Genomic DNA, 13836 nt, shown 5'->3' with positions numbered 1-13836 from the left:
ACGCTTGCCAGGCAGGCGCGGTACCACTGAGCTCCTTCCCCAGCCCCACATTCTCTTTCTTGTACCTGGTAGAGAAATCTATTTTTCTCTTTCTCTTCTTTCATTTTTTAAAACTGAAACTAAAATTTCCACTCTGTCTTCCTGTATTTAATTTTACACATTTTTTTTTCTCTTTGGAGGTACTGAGTGTTGAACCCAGGGCCTTCACACTGAGCTACAGCCTCAGCCCTTTCATTTTTTATTCCAAGACAGGGTCTCACTAAGTGGCTAACGTACCCAGGCTGAGCTCAGACTTGTGACGCTGCTGCCTTAGTCTCAGAGTGCTGGGGTTTCAAATGCATGCCACCGTGCCCAGCTGATACTTGTAGTCTCTGATGAGAATGCGTTGTGTTTATGATGTCCCCAAGTCCAGTGTCCCCACAGACGACATACTGTTGACTGATGAATGGCTGAAGAGATGTAAGTAGACAGTTCAAATAGCACAGGTCCAGCTACTGTTTTCTTTGGGGTATTTTAGGTAACTGTTGTTGCCACCCACCCTTCCTTTACTTGTATGGCTGTCTCTTCCCTACCTGGTCCTCACTCATGTCCAAACCCCACCCTGTCCGGGTAGTGGGGACCGAACCCACAGCCTTTGCACCCAGCTACATCTCTAGCCCTTTTTAAGAGACTAAGTTGCTTCTGCTGAGTTCTTGTCATTCTTCTGCCTCAGCCTCCCAGAGCGCTAGGAGTATAGGCGTGTACCCTCACACCTGCCCGTGCTCTGTTTTGTTAATTCCTTCCTTGCTGGGCGATTTCATGCTGGGCGACTTCGTACCCCATTCCCCTCTGCTCTGAGTCTTGCTCTGCCTGTGGCTGATGGGCTGCTCCGGGCCCACTGAGCTTGCTGGAGTTGTCTGGCTCATTGTCCACCAACTGCCCCGAGGGTCTTGCTGCGAGAAAACCTTAGTGGAGGAGCCTAGTGGTTTGCAAGACTGAAACAAGTGATTGGGCAGAAGAACCCAGGACTTCCCCCTCAGCAACCCATTCCTTTAGGCCCTCCGCTTCCAAGGAAACATTTTCCGTAGGAGGCAGGAAAGTAAGATGTGGAGCGGCTTCAAGGCAGAGTCCCTCATTTCTGTCCCGCAGGATATGGGGTGTCTAACGTGTATGGCCTCTCTGTCGGCACAGGTGACCAGGCCACCTTCCGGCTGCAGGTCCGCCAAGTGGAAGACTACCCTGTGGACCTGTACTACCTGATGGACCTCTCCCTGTCCATGAAGGATGACCTGGAAAATATTCGAAGCCTAGGCACTGCGCTTGCCGAGGAAATGAGGAAGCTTACCAGCAACTTCCGCTTGGGTTTTGGATCTTTTGTGGACAAAAATATCTCTCCTTTCTCCTACACAGCACCGAGGTACCAGACCAATCCATGCACTGGGTAAGTCGCTGCTGTCTCTCTGTTGGGTACCTCAGGTTAGGAGGATGGAGCAGTGGGGAAACAGCCTGAAGGAAGGAGAGGGAAGGGGTGGCCAGCCTGTGTATTTAACCTGATTAATGATGGCTGTACATGTGGGAAGAAGTAAACCTGACACAAAATTGCATGAAGTTGTAATGATCATACCACACTTACCTTCCTGCCCACCCCACACAGTCCTGTTTTCTCCGTTAATAGAACTTAAATAGAATATCCACAGAGAATCCTGGACCCAGGGGTTCAGGGAAGAGACCAGGCTGGACAACTTGTACTTTGTCTATGTTTGGAGTGACTAAGATGCTTGGAGATAAATTCAAAGTTTGTGCCTATTGTTTATACAGATAACTTGTAATTTACCTTGATGAAACTGAGATGTTTTAAGGTATGGATTTTTGTCAACATTAAGTCAAGTACCTGGATTAGAAAGTATTTGACAAATTATTAGAGAACAGAAGTTCTCATGTGATGCACAAAACAAATCCCCAAGTGTATGACAAACTTGCTAGAAGTGAGTTTCTTGGTTACTTGAGTCCAGTGGGCTCTTCTGCCTGGTGGACATCTCTCCATGTGGTGACTCAGGAACACAGGTTCCTCCCATCTTTCAGGCTTTGCCATCTTTCCCTCATGGCTTCAAGGTTATCCTGCCTGGAGGACTGGACATCCCAGGATATGGTGGGCCTGGTCTGCCATTCTGCTGGACAGAAGTGAATTCCAGCAAGAAACTGGACACTAGTGTAGCTCCATGCCCAGGAATAAGAGTAAATGAAGCCAGGCATGGTGGTGCACACCTGTAATCCCAACACTCAGGAGGCTGAGGAAGGATAGTTGTTACAAGTTTGAGACCAGCCTGGGCTACAGAGTGAGCTCAAGTCCAGTCTGAACTGCATAGCAAGACCCTGTCTCAAAAAACCAAAAAAGACCAAAAAAAAAAAAAAAAAAAAGAGGAATTGGGCCTGGTGAACAGGTAGGTCTCTGCTGTGAGTGTTTTGGGGAGCACTTTCACCAGGCCCAGGCCCTTCACACAGCCTCTGGTAGGTGTTTCAGTTGTTCCTTTAAATGTCAGAATTATGAAACATAACTGATAGCTTCCTCCTTTTTCCTGCCTCATCTCACATCTCAATTTTAATGAGACTTTGGGATCTAAGGCACCATTATGGCCACTAGATGATGAATCACTAAGAGTTAACGTTTATTTTCAAGCATCATACCAAATACTTTATAAGAATTATCTCATTTAGTATCTTACCAGCCTCTTCAAGGTAGGCATAAGCCAGATATTAAGGGGAGAAAACTGAGGCTTGGAGAAAATAAATAACTTATCTATGGTACACAAGCAAGTCCAGGTAGACTGCTTTAGAGCCTACGTTCCCATTAATACAGTGCCGTGTTCCCGTCTACCCCAGACACTCTACCCACGCCAAACCACCTCACACCCTCTGTGGGCCTTTCTGTGCTGCCATAAGCAGCTGTCCCCAAGTCTCCATGGCCCAACACACTAAGAGTTTTTCTTGCTTGTGCAATCTCTGACGAAGGCTGAGCAGCTCTTCGAGGCAGCTCTCCTACAAGTGATGACTCAACATCCAGCCTTTCTCAAGTTGTGATATCTCTTCCAACCCTAAGTCTCCTGCGGCCAAGAGGAAGGGAGTTGTCTGTAAGGCTCCAGGCTGCCTCTCCCTGAAGCTCATCTTTGGCAGCCTCAGTGACTCCCAGGTCCGAGCGAGGCTGGGGTTGAGGGATGTGCTGCTGGCCTGTGTTCTTCTGAATCTTCCTGGTTCTTTCCTGGTCTTAGATCTTCCAAGGGGCCGGGAACCATCCCAACAATGGAAATCAGTAAGACAAAGAAATGTTTGAATACAAATGAGATTCTTAAGTTCTTTAAGTCTCAAGAGCTACTAGGTGTCATCATGTGCTGGTTTAGCGTTTCCCAGACATGGTGGGCCACCGGCATGAAAAGTCCCGTCTCCTAAGGCCAAAGATCTGTCCTCTTGCTGGAGTTTGTTACTTACCTGGAGCAGTAGCATTGTAACCAAAGCTTCTTTTCCATTCTTCTGGGAACAGCAATTTCATCTGCTTCTTCCCCTCGGCTCTGACTGGGCGTACTTCACAGGCAGACAGAGTGTGACTCAGCACAAAGATGCCAGGTCAGAGTAGGCAGAGGATGAAAGCGTGGCCAGGGCTGCTCAGCGTGTGAATATTCAAGGCTGTCCCACATTGTTTATTTAGAGCTGCCTCTCTGTGCTCTCTCAGCAGATGCAGCTGCAGACTGTGAGTACTGTACAAGGCATGCTGCAAACCTGCTTTCGAGACAGGAAATCTCAGGGAGAATGGGAGTTCTGAGAGAAACAAAGTCTGAGTTATAGAAATCGCTCTTCTAAGCTGGGCAGTGCAATAGGGAATTGCTGTGTAGCTCAGTGAATAGTCCACATGTTCTCTGCTCGCATCCAGCCATGTGGCATCCAATAGTGTTAGTCCCTACAGAATAGCACAAGCCTGGCCTGCAATCTGGTGGTTCTGGTACCTGATCCAGTCTGAACATGGGCTTTTTTTGCCTTTTTTGTTTTAATGCTACTGTGAATTAACTACCAACATCAGTGGTGGTGGGGGGAACCCAACCACAAATAGCTAGAATTTCTAAGTTTTAGGTTTATTTGTTTTGAGACAGGGTCTTACTGTGTAGTTCAGGCTGGCTTCAAAATCCTGGTGATCCACCTGTCTCAGCCTCCTGAGTGCTAGGATTACAGGCTTATGCCACCACACCCAGCTTGGTTTTCTTAACCCAGGAGGTATGCAAAAGCTGGGCTTGTACCTTGGTCCCCACCTGTCTTGGTTACTTTTTTCTTGTGTCTGGGACAAAATACACGACACCCAAAATGAAGGAAGGAAAAGTTTATTTAGTATACAATTTGTGGAGGTTTCAGTCTACACTCAGCTAGCTGTAAGGCAGGGTGACATGGCACAGGGGCAGCCGTTCATGGCAGTGGCAGTTACCAAAGGCAATGAGAGCAAAAAAGGAAAAGCATGCCTCCTTCCCTCCCTTGTGTTGTATGCTGGTTACCTGCCCTGGTTAGGTGCAGCACTCACATGGCCAATCCCAACTGTAGACAACAAACCAGTCACAAATGCTGGATTCAGCTGCCTGTATGACTACATGTGGCTTTGGGGGACATCCAGACATAAACCATAACATTCTATCCCTGGCCCTGCAAGGACTCAGGCACTTTCTTTATGCAAAAGACATTTATTTACCCTATCTCCAAGAGTCGCCAAAGTACTGTCAGTTTCAGCATTGCTGAAAAGCCCAAGTCTCCTCCAAGATCTAAGGCAATCTCTTATCTTTGAGCCCCTGCACAAATGAAAACAAAGTTAAACGCTTCCAACATTCAGTGGCACAAAATAAACATTACCATTCCAAAGGGTGCAAACAGGGATACAAAGGAATGGGACCAGAGGACGTCCAAAATCCAGCAGAGCAAACATTAAGTCCCAGAGTTCCATGTTCAGCATCTCAAGTAATCTGGTTGTGAGCTCCAGAATGCTAAAGTGACCCTATCCTTGCAGCACTTCTAGTGGTTGTAGTTCCCATGGCTTCTCTTTTAGGCCCACTCTGCTGAATCCTTGCAGCTCTCCTTAGATGATCCACATGCTTGGCTTTTTCAAACTTCTGGAGTCTCCACTGCAGTTTGGCTTCGTCTTCATAGCTTCACATTCTGCCCTCTCAGGAGCACTGCCTGCCTCCCAGGCCTTCGGAAATTAGGGTAGAAGCCCTTTTTACCTCAGAACTCTTGCATTCCGTGTGCACCTAAAACCAGCACCGCATGAGTGATGCTGAGATCCACTGCCAGTAGGAGTAGTAGCCAGGATTTCCTCTCTTGTGGTTGTGGGGATTGAGTGCCTAGATTGCTAAGCACTGTCAACTTAACTCTAAGGAGCAAACTTTATGCCATTGCCATTTTGGAACCTCATCTGGCCTCCACCACCATTCTGAAACATGATGCTCTGAGGCTTTCTCCTCACAGCAAAATCTTCCACTTTTGCAGTCTTGAGGCTGCAAAGGGTAGTGACCCAGTGCTTCCTGTGATGTCCCCAGGCTATCTTTTCTATTCTTTTGTTCCTTCTCAACAATTGAAATCTCAGCACTCCCTTGCAGTCCACAGCTGTACTGGAGGCTTTTTCCTGACCAAATGCACTGTATTTTAAATCATCCTGCTGGGCTCTTTACTTTTGATTTGCAACATGAATCTGGCTGAAAACCCTCAGCAACAGCTGTGCCACTGCTCCAGCGTTAGACCGCCTTGAAATTTCTTTTGCCATATTAATTAGTCCACACCCTTAATCTCAGTTGCAGGCAAAGTCTCTGGACATGAGCAAAATACAGACAGACTTTCTGCCAAGCCTTAGCACTCATTGTCCGGAGTCCCAACAACCAGTGCAGTCCTTCTTCCCAGCTCTTGAGCCTGGTCTTTACCAGCAGAACTTCTATCAGCCTTCTGGTCTCCTGAGCTCTGACCAGGATTTCCTGTACAGAACAGCCTAAGGCATTCCAGCTCTACTCTTTCACGTGACATCTCCAAACCTTTCCAAACTCTTCCCACGACCCATTCCCAGTGGCTCTTGAACCACATGGTCAGGTATAATCACAGTAACGACCCCAGTTCACTGGTATCAAATTCTTCCTTGGTTACTTTTTTTGGTTGCTGGGACAAAATACCTGATGACCAAAATTAAGGAAGAAAAGGTTTTTTTAGTTCACAGTTTGAAGTTTCATTCTGTACTCTGCTGGTTCCAAGACAGAGTGGCATGGCTAAGGAGCAGCCATTCATAGTGGCAGCAGGTACCAAAGGTGACAGGAGCAAAAAGGACAAAAAGGAAAAGAATGCCTCCTTCCCTCCCTTGTGTTGTATGCCGGTTACTCACCCCTGGGTGGGTGCAGCACTTACACTGCCAATCCCAACACTAGACAATGAGCCAATCACAAATGCTAGAGTCAGCTGCCTCTGTGACTGCATGAGGCTTTGGGGAGATATCCAAACACAAGCCATAACACCACGTCTCCCTTTTGTCTTGCAGCCGACCCATTTCACATGGTTGATCTTTGCTTGGAATCCTTGGCTGACTATTGTTATCCCCCAGCTCATGTGGAAAAGAAAATCAGAGTCCCTCCAAGCTCCAGTGGAGCTTTGGTTAGATGTTTCTCTCCCGTGGTTTCTGGGCAGATGAGACAGTCAAGAAATGATTTAACCACCCCTGCAGGACACCCGAGAGAAGGACACCCAGTTGGTTTGAGACTTTTTGAGGTTTATTCCTCCTGCCTGTGCTCCAGATATTTCCACTGAGGGATCAAAACTCTGGACACATCTCTTCAGAATTGCCACATCTGCAGTAAGATGTACCAGAGCCACTACAAAAGAAAAAAAGCAGAGAGTGACTTAAGCTTCAGATGAAAGCACTGTTTTAAGTGCTATTCTAATGGAGATAGTTCCTCTGGGAAGAATCACCTGATACGCATGGATGCAGGATTTATTTCTAATTCTGAATACTTTTTCTTTGACACAGGTATTGGGCTGCTATTAAATGTAGCCCATGTGTGAATATTTGCAAGTTAGCTAGTAGTAGATTTCCTCCTTCATTATTTCCATTTTTTTCTTGTCATGTTTGTATTTCTCCTAAGTAGAAGTCATGTGACTCCTTCACACTTGCAGGGCCGTTCCACTGTCTTCTAGTATCTAGATGACTGACGGGTGATCTGCTGTTTGTCAAATGCTGTGCTTCTTTCTTGTGGCTTTAAATATGTTCTGTAATGATATGCACTCTTGTGTGACCGTATTGCATTTCCCTTATTTCCATTGCTCAGAATTTCACTTGTTTCATCCGAGAGGACACCTTTGTTCTCACCTCTCTGCTGCTTGTTCTCTTCGTCCCTCCACTGCTAGGTGTTCCTTAGAGCTTCTCATTCTGAATTTCAGTGTCTTAATGTTTCTCCCATACTTTTTTACTTCTTTTCATTTTCTGTCTTAACTACACAATAGGAAATGTCTTCCGGTTTACCATTTTGTTCTTAAGTTTCAGTTTAATGCATTTACTAAAATTTCACTCTTGAAAATGAATGGCAATATTTTTTATTTTTGTAATTTTTATTTGGTTCTTTTTCAGATTCTTCTGTAGTTAATACTTTTTTTAAAGGTCCTTCCAATTTTTGTTTTGTTTTTCTAATAGTATGCTATCTGGCGTTTGATTTGTGGTCCTTCCTCTTTTTGGATGTCTTGAATATCCCTGTTTTAAAGAGTTTGGGGACATTGTGTTTTTTTCTGTTTCTTGGATTGTGGCACCTTTGGCATGTTAGATTTGCTGACTTTCTTTGGTGGTGGTTTGTTCCTCATGGAATTTATAACTTTTCATTAGCTCATCTTAATAAGAGGCCATTTTCCATCTGAGGACCATATGCCCTATACATTTTGGCTTCCTGTGGAGCGGTTTTAAGCTTGCTGATGCCAGGAACCCTCAGTGCTCTCTGTGGGACTGGTTTCTCTCTTAGTGTCTCAGCTGGGGGTTCCTTCACCGAAAGTCATGAGTTCTGATTGCTCAGGCCTGGTGTTCTAGTTTCTTAGGAGTGATGCTTTTTGCTGGAATGGGCGGTGAGCTTCCCTGACTCCTTTCCAGGCCTGTGGCTTGGAGATTTGCTGTCTCTGGTGGTTTAGTGTTCGGCAGCTCTTTGCAGCACTCATCTGTTTGCAGACAGCTGGGCTCCATGGCGTGGCCTTGTGCAGGCCCAGGCCTTGCATAAGATCGCAGTAGAGTCCTTTCCTGAGCCCGGAGGCCTCTGTCCTACCTTTGGAGCTCCTTGGCATAAGGTCTTCTTACCTCCTACCTTGTTCCTCAGTTCATTCATTCAAACAACCACTTAAGTATCCATTTGTTGAATGCTTTCCTCTTCATTTTTGGTAGTTGGAATTTCCCTTGTAAGCATTCAATCTTCGGTATTAAAATTTTTTAAATTATATTTTATTCAGAACTTCCCTATGGTTAGAGTAAGAAGGGAGCCATTCCATGTCACCCCAATCGCAATCTTGTTCTGAACATTACATTGTTTCCGGGGTTTGCCTACATCTGGTGTCTTCAGATTGAATTTGCTTCACATACAATCCTGCAGCTCCTTATACCCTTTCTCTTTTTCCTTTTCCTGGTTAATAATATTTAGTTTAGTAGCTCCCTTCAAATGCTCTGAACTGGATCCTGTCTCACAAACACCCCAAGGTGGGGATAGTTCCCTGCAAGAGACGCCCAAAACAACCAGATCCCTTGGCCATTTACAGAGCAGTTCCAGGGATGAAGCCAGGTAACTGGCCAGAGGTGACATCCCATTCCCGTAATAGCCGAGACGTTCCCGGGGTCTGTGTGGCAAAGCTGATCTCAGTAAGAGGCACTTGTGATTTTGGTTCTAGTAAACTCCCTACAATCCAGGCTTCTCTTTGGCAAGCACATTTTCTTCTCCTGATTAACAATGATCCTCCGTATTAAAAATGTATCTACAGGAGTGAAAAGGAAGAGTAAAAGAAATGCAGAGCTTAGCTGCATTTCTCACTGTGTTTCTGGCTTTCTCATTTAATCGCCACTGCTGAGTTTCTTTTTCTGCTTTGCACAATTCACCTGCATGAACACACAGTTGTGACAGTGAACACACCTGAAGTCCTGCATCATGGACCAGAGCTGCTCAGGTTGTGGGGGAGCTTGGAGGAAGACAGTGATGTGTTTCCTTCCTTTTGGTCTGTCCGTGTATCGGGTAGCTACAGGTGGGACCTCCATTTCTTCTTCCGGTGGGAATGTAATTTCCACTACTGTTCTTTATGACAGAATGAGGAGGTTGCGAAAAGTCTGGGTGGCCTGAGGCAGGGCTTAAAAAGAGCCTGAGTGGCCCAAGCACAAGGTTTCATGCAGATGGGGGAAGGAGAGGGGAGACACAGAGCTGATAGCTGCGAGGGTCTGCACTGTGCTGTGACTGCAGTGAATGGAGCGGGACCTGCAGCCTGGCAGGGAGGACACAACCAGGCACTGCCTTCCTTCCGACAGGGGCAGCTGCCCAGACCTGCCCTGGTGAGGCTCATCTTGGCAGCAGTGAAGGCAGAGTCCTCCAAACCTTTGCTAAGCCTGTTTCCCTTCCTATGCACAAGGCTCTGCTTCCATCTTTTGTTCTAAAAGAGACTTCTTTGCATAGACACATCCCCTGCATATGCGAGCCAGGCAGCCTGCTCAGCTGTGTCACTCTTTCCCCTCTGTGTACAGCACCCTGGCCTTGCTCAGTCTCTTTCCTGCCCCAGGACTCGAGTACACGATTTCTAACTGCCCTGCGCCTCTTTCCCCCTTTATCTTATGAGCCCATTTATAATGTAATAAGACCACCGTCCTATTTCACCAGTTATCCATCAGGCCGAAGCCCCTAGAACTCTGTCACTGGGAGTGAGCTTCCTCCAGGAGTGGGTGAAAGTTCCTCTCAGTGGTTTCTTCAGCAGACTGAAGAGAAAACCACTCAATATTTTAGAAGAAAGGCTTGAAATTAACTTAAAGAGTATTGACATGCAATATTCTGAGTTTCCACATACAGTTTCCCATTTGCAAATGCTTAGTTTCTAACTGACTTCTATGGCATTTAGAGCTGTTGGTCATCAGAGCATCTACACACGAGTGAAGGAGGCAAAAGAATGTTTTGTTCATGAGCCAGGACATCTTGGTGTTTAGTGAGTGGGTTGACGGGAAGAGGTTATCCTTTATCACAAGAATGTGAGAAGCTGTTTTCCTATCCTAACTTGGCGTTCACTGCTCTCACTGGACATGTCCATCCACTGGTGTGTCCATGCACCCTTTAAGGTCCACCTCCAGGCTTCCTCCAGCCACCACAGCCAGCTGTTACCTGCTTTTCCTGCAGACCTTTCATGCCAGCCATTGGCTGCCTGAGATGCTGGGTATTCAGAGAGGAGGGACTGTGTTGTTGATTGTACTGTGCCATGCCTGGCCCAGCGTGTGTGGCAGGGCTGGGGAATTACTGCAGCCTCCCGAGACCCTCAGTGCGTGCACCCTTGGCTGAGGTTTAGAGATGATGATGGAAAAGTGAGTCTTTTCTTCTTTCTCTCTAGTTACAAGTTATTTCCTAACTGCGTCCCCTCCTTTGGGTTCCGCCATCTGCTGCCTCTCACAGACAAAGTCGACAGCTTCAATGAGGAAGTTCGGAAACAGAGGGTGTCCCGGAACCGCGATGCCCCCGAGGGGGGCTTTGACGCCGTGCTCCAGGCAGCTGTCTGCAAGGTAACTTCCCCTCTGGTCCCCTGCCTGCGTGGGGAGATTGGTGGAGCATGGACAGGGGTGTTGTATTTTTCTACAGGAGGTGGAAGATTCTGAGCTGCTGCAACTCATGGCTCCTGTACACGCTTACTTTAGAGTGTGAGCTCAGTGGCACCTTGGGGAAATCTACTGCAGCCAAGTGGCTGGGGCTGGAGTGGACTGGTGTATTTCTCTGGTATGGGTGTGGCTGTGTGCCGTGGGATACTGTCCTTGCTAGGAAACAGCTGTCTGTGTTTATCGTCATTTGGGTTGTTTTGTTTTGGTTTTTTGCTTCTTTCCAGGAGAAAAAAGTAAATGTCCAATCACATACATAGAAGCTTGGAGAGCTTTCTGCCCCAATTTTGGTAAACTTTAAAGATTTGTATTAGAAGAGTCCCACCATAAAAGAGAACTGTGTGATACATTTGGTTGCATTTCTGTTTGTGTGTTTGCTTGTTTTTCCTCCTACAAAAGAGTTTTGTAAACAGTCCCTCCTAAGCTCCCCACCACAGCTGATGGTTTTATCTTTCTAGTCTTTGTGCATGCGTTTGGTATCTTTCCTACTGCCTGTCCTCAAGTACATTTAATTATGGGGGTCCTCGAAGGTGTTCGCCAGTAGGGGGCTGGGGTGTGTAGACGATGCAGATGGACACAGTGTGGGGATTGCGTAGGGCCGCTGCTGCTCACTTACTGTATTTTGGTCACTTACTTGCCTGCTTCCAGTTTCCAAGCCCAGAGAGCTGGCACTCAGTGTGTCACATTCACTTTGCCTCTCCACTCAGGCCTTACCAGGATAAGAAGGGATCCACGGTTGTTTTGCCTGAGATAAGAAACCCAAAGTGGCAGACAGAGCTGTCTAGGGGGAAGAAAAGATAAACACAGCAGCAGGCCCCCTGGGTGGGGACAAGGCCCTGTGGATCTGCCAGTGCTGAGTCCCAGGGAGCTGCAGCTTGCAGGGGCTCCCTATCCTGGATGGCTGCTGGCCAGAAACACTCGGTCTGGTTCACAGTCCCTGATGTTTTTAGCTGTCTGCAAGCCAGATGGAACACAGCTAGAGTATGTTCATCTTTGAATCTTTCAAATGTGTCACAGAATAGTTCATGGATTTGATTTGGAAAGAAAAACTGTTATTTTTTGACCAGCATTCAGACACTGATTGCGGGAGACGTAGTCTTCTCAGTCAGCCAGCCAAAATCTTATCTTTTTGTCAGAGAACAAATAGCGCAGAGAAAACATAAGATCCACCTTGAGAATTGCATGTATTTTTCTCTTTCATGGGGATGAAATCATCTTTAAGACTCAGTGGGTGGGGAAGGACCCAATTTCAGATGATTCTAGCAGATTTCCTGAAGGCATCGGCCGAAGCTGGTGGGTTCTTGTTGCGTGCACTTGATTGAGCAGGCTGCAGCCTTACACCTGTTGGAGTTACTCTTGCCTATGCCACAGGAATACATAAAAAGTTAATGATTGCTTAGAAGTCTGAAGCCTATTGGCTGCCAGCATCTCTCACCACCCTTTTTCCTTCATGCTATCAGTTTATATTTAGTAATACGTCCTGCTCTTTCTCTCCTCACATGAAATCACCCACTTAGAATAAATGTTATCTTTCCTGGTTCACTACATCCTTACTCACTGTAGCCAATCATGGACTACCTTTTGCTGAGAGCTTATGCAGCAATCATATCATTAAAAACATTTTACTGATTTGAGTAATACCTAGAGCAAATTGGGAGGAGAGTGGAAAGCAGGAAATATTTCCTCCTTGGAAATAAGGAAAAGAAAAAATACTGAAAACACTGGAAATAAAACCAAAATGATAAAAGTAGTTGTCTCAGATGATAGAATTGTAGTGGTTTTTTTTTCTTGATGTTTTAAAATTTTATATTTATCCAAATTTCCATACTGGATATAATTTTTTTAAAATGTGGAATATTTCAAGCGTATAAATGTAGAGGGTAGTGAGATGAAAGCTAATGAACCCATTGTTTATCCTTAACGATTACTGTTTCCGGCTGATCTTGCTCACCTGCGTTCACAGTCACCCTATCCCTTACTATTTAAAGCAAATCCTGGGTATTTCTCCTTGAGTCCTGAGTCTTCCTTTTCTGTCGCCTCCTATTTGCCTGGATTAAAGACCCTTCCACTTAATGCTGCAAGGGAGACGGTGTGGGATCTTGCACATTTGACCTGGTGCCCCACAGGGCCTGGCATTGCCTGGACGCCCCCTCTCATTGTGTGCTCCCGTTTCTCCTGCCCTGGGTCTGTGGAGAGGGAGCTGCCAGCAGGCCTGTCCCACAGTGCCGTAGGGAGCTCTTTGTTCTGGTTTTGTTCTCAGGTTTTTCTCCGTTGGACTTTGCTATCCACTTGTAGGATTAGGGTTATGGAAGACAGACATGACTCACTTTAAATCCCACCTCTGCAAACCCTCTGTATTTCTTGGAAAGCTATTCTTTGCAAAAAGAAGGAAACTACCAGTCCCTGTTAGGAGAAGGTCCCTGCTTCTATAAGTGGTAGTTTTGAGTTGCTTTGTTTCTCCCCAGCAGGTCACTGCTGTGAGGAGTGGTTTAACCCCATGCACAGCTCAGGGATGCCGCTCACTCATACAGGTGTTTTCTCCAATACATCTTTTCTGGCTGCACTGGAAGTGGAATGCCCTATCCTTATTTTTTTTTTTTTTTTTTTTTTTTTTATCTTTGCCAAGGAATCTGTGACTGAGCCTGTTTATACTTTTTCTTGGTCAGAATAATGATTTCTCCTATTGCATTTTTTTTTCTTTTTTTTGGTACTGGGGATCAAACTCATGACCTTGCGCTTATCAGGCAGGTGCTTATGCCACTGAGCTAAATCCCCAGTATGATTTCTCCTATTACCAGTTGTCCTGCTCCCCAGGACGTTCTAGAAGTTGACTGTTGTTTGTTCTGAAATGGTGCACGTTAGAAGTGTGACAAGCGTTCAGGCTGGAATTATGGCTGCTTTCCTGTTCTCCCCAAATAGGAAGTGCCCTTGGTCTCCAGAGGACAGTGCCAAGGAGCTGTGGGTTCCAAGTGGCTGATCACACTTAACTATTTTCA

At 46.2% G+C, this 13836-nt stretch overlaps 1 protein-coding gene across 2 annotated transcripts in view; it reads left to right on the top strand.

Moving 5' to 3' along the window:
• Positions 1-13836, top strand: part of Itgb5 (integrin subunit beta 5) — a 105585-nt gene that overhangs the window by 25949 nt on the left and 65800 nt on the right. For both annotated transcript variants that reach the window (XM_063225113.1, XM_063225114.1), the window contains exons 4-5: positions 1171-1420; positions 10582-10750. In XM_063225113.1, coding sequence (XP_063081183.1) covers positions 1171-1420; positions 10582-10750 — 419 coding nt within the window. The remainder of the gene's footprint in view (positions 1-1170; positions 1421-10581; positions 10751-13836) is intronic.

Source organism: Cavia porcellus, unplaced genomic scaffold (genome assembly GCF_034190915.1).
Source record: "Cavia porcellus strain 051 isolate PalLab524CR breed Dunkin Hartley unplaced genomic scaffold, mCavPor4.1 scaffold_15, whole genome shotgun sequence".
In the NCBI taxonomy this organism is placed as follows: domain Eukaryota; kingdom Metazoa; phylum Chordata; class Mammalia; order Rodentia; family Caviidae; genus Cavia; species Cavia porcellus.
Note: the sequence above shows the minus strand (reverse complement) of the source record. Positions and strands in the feature narration are given on the sequence as shown.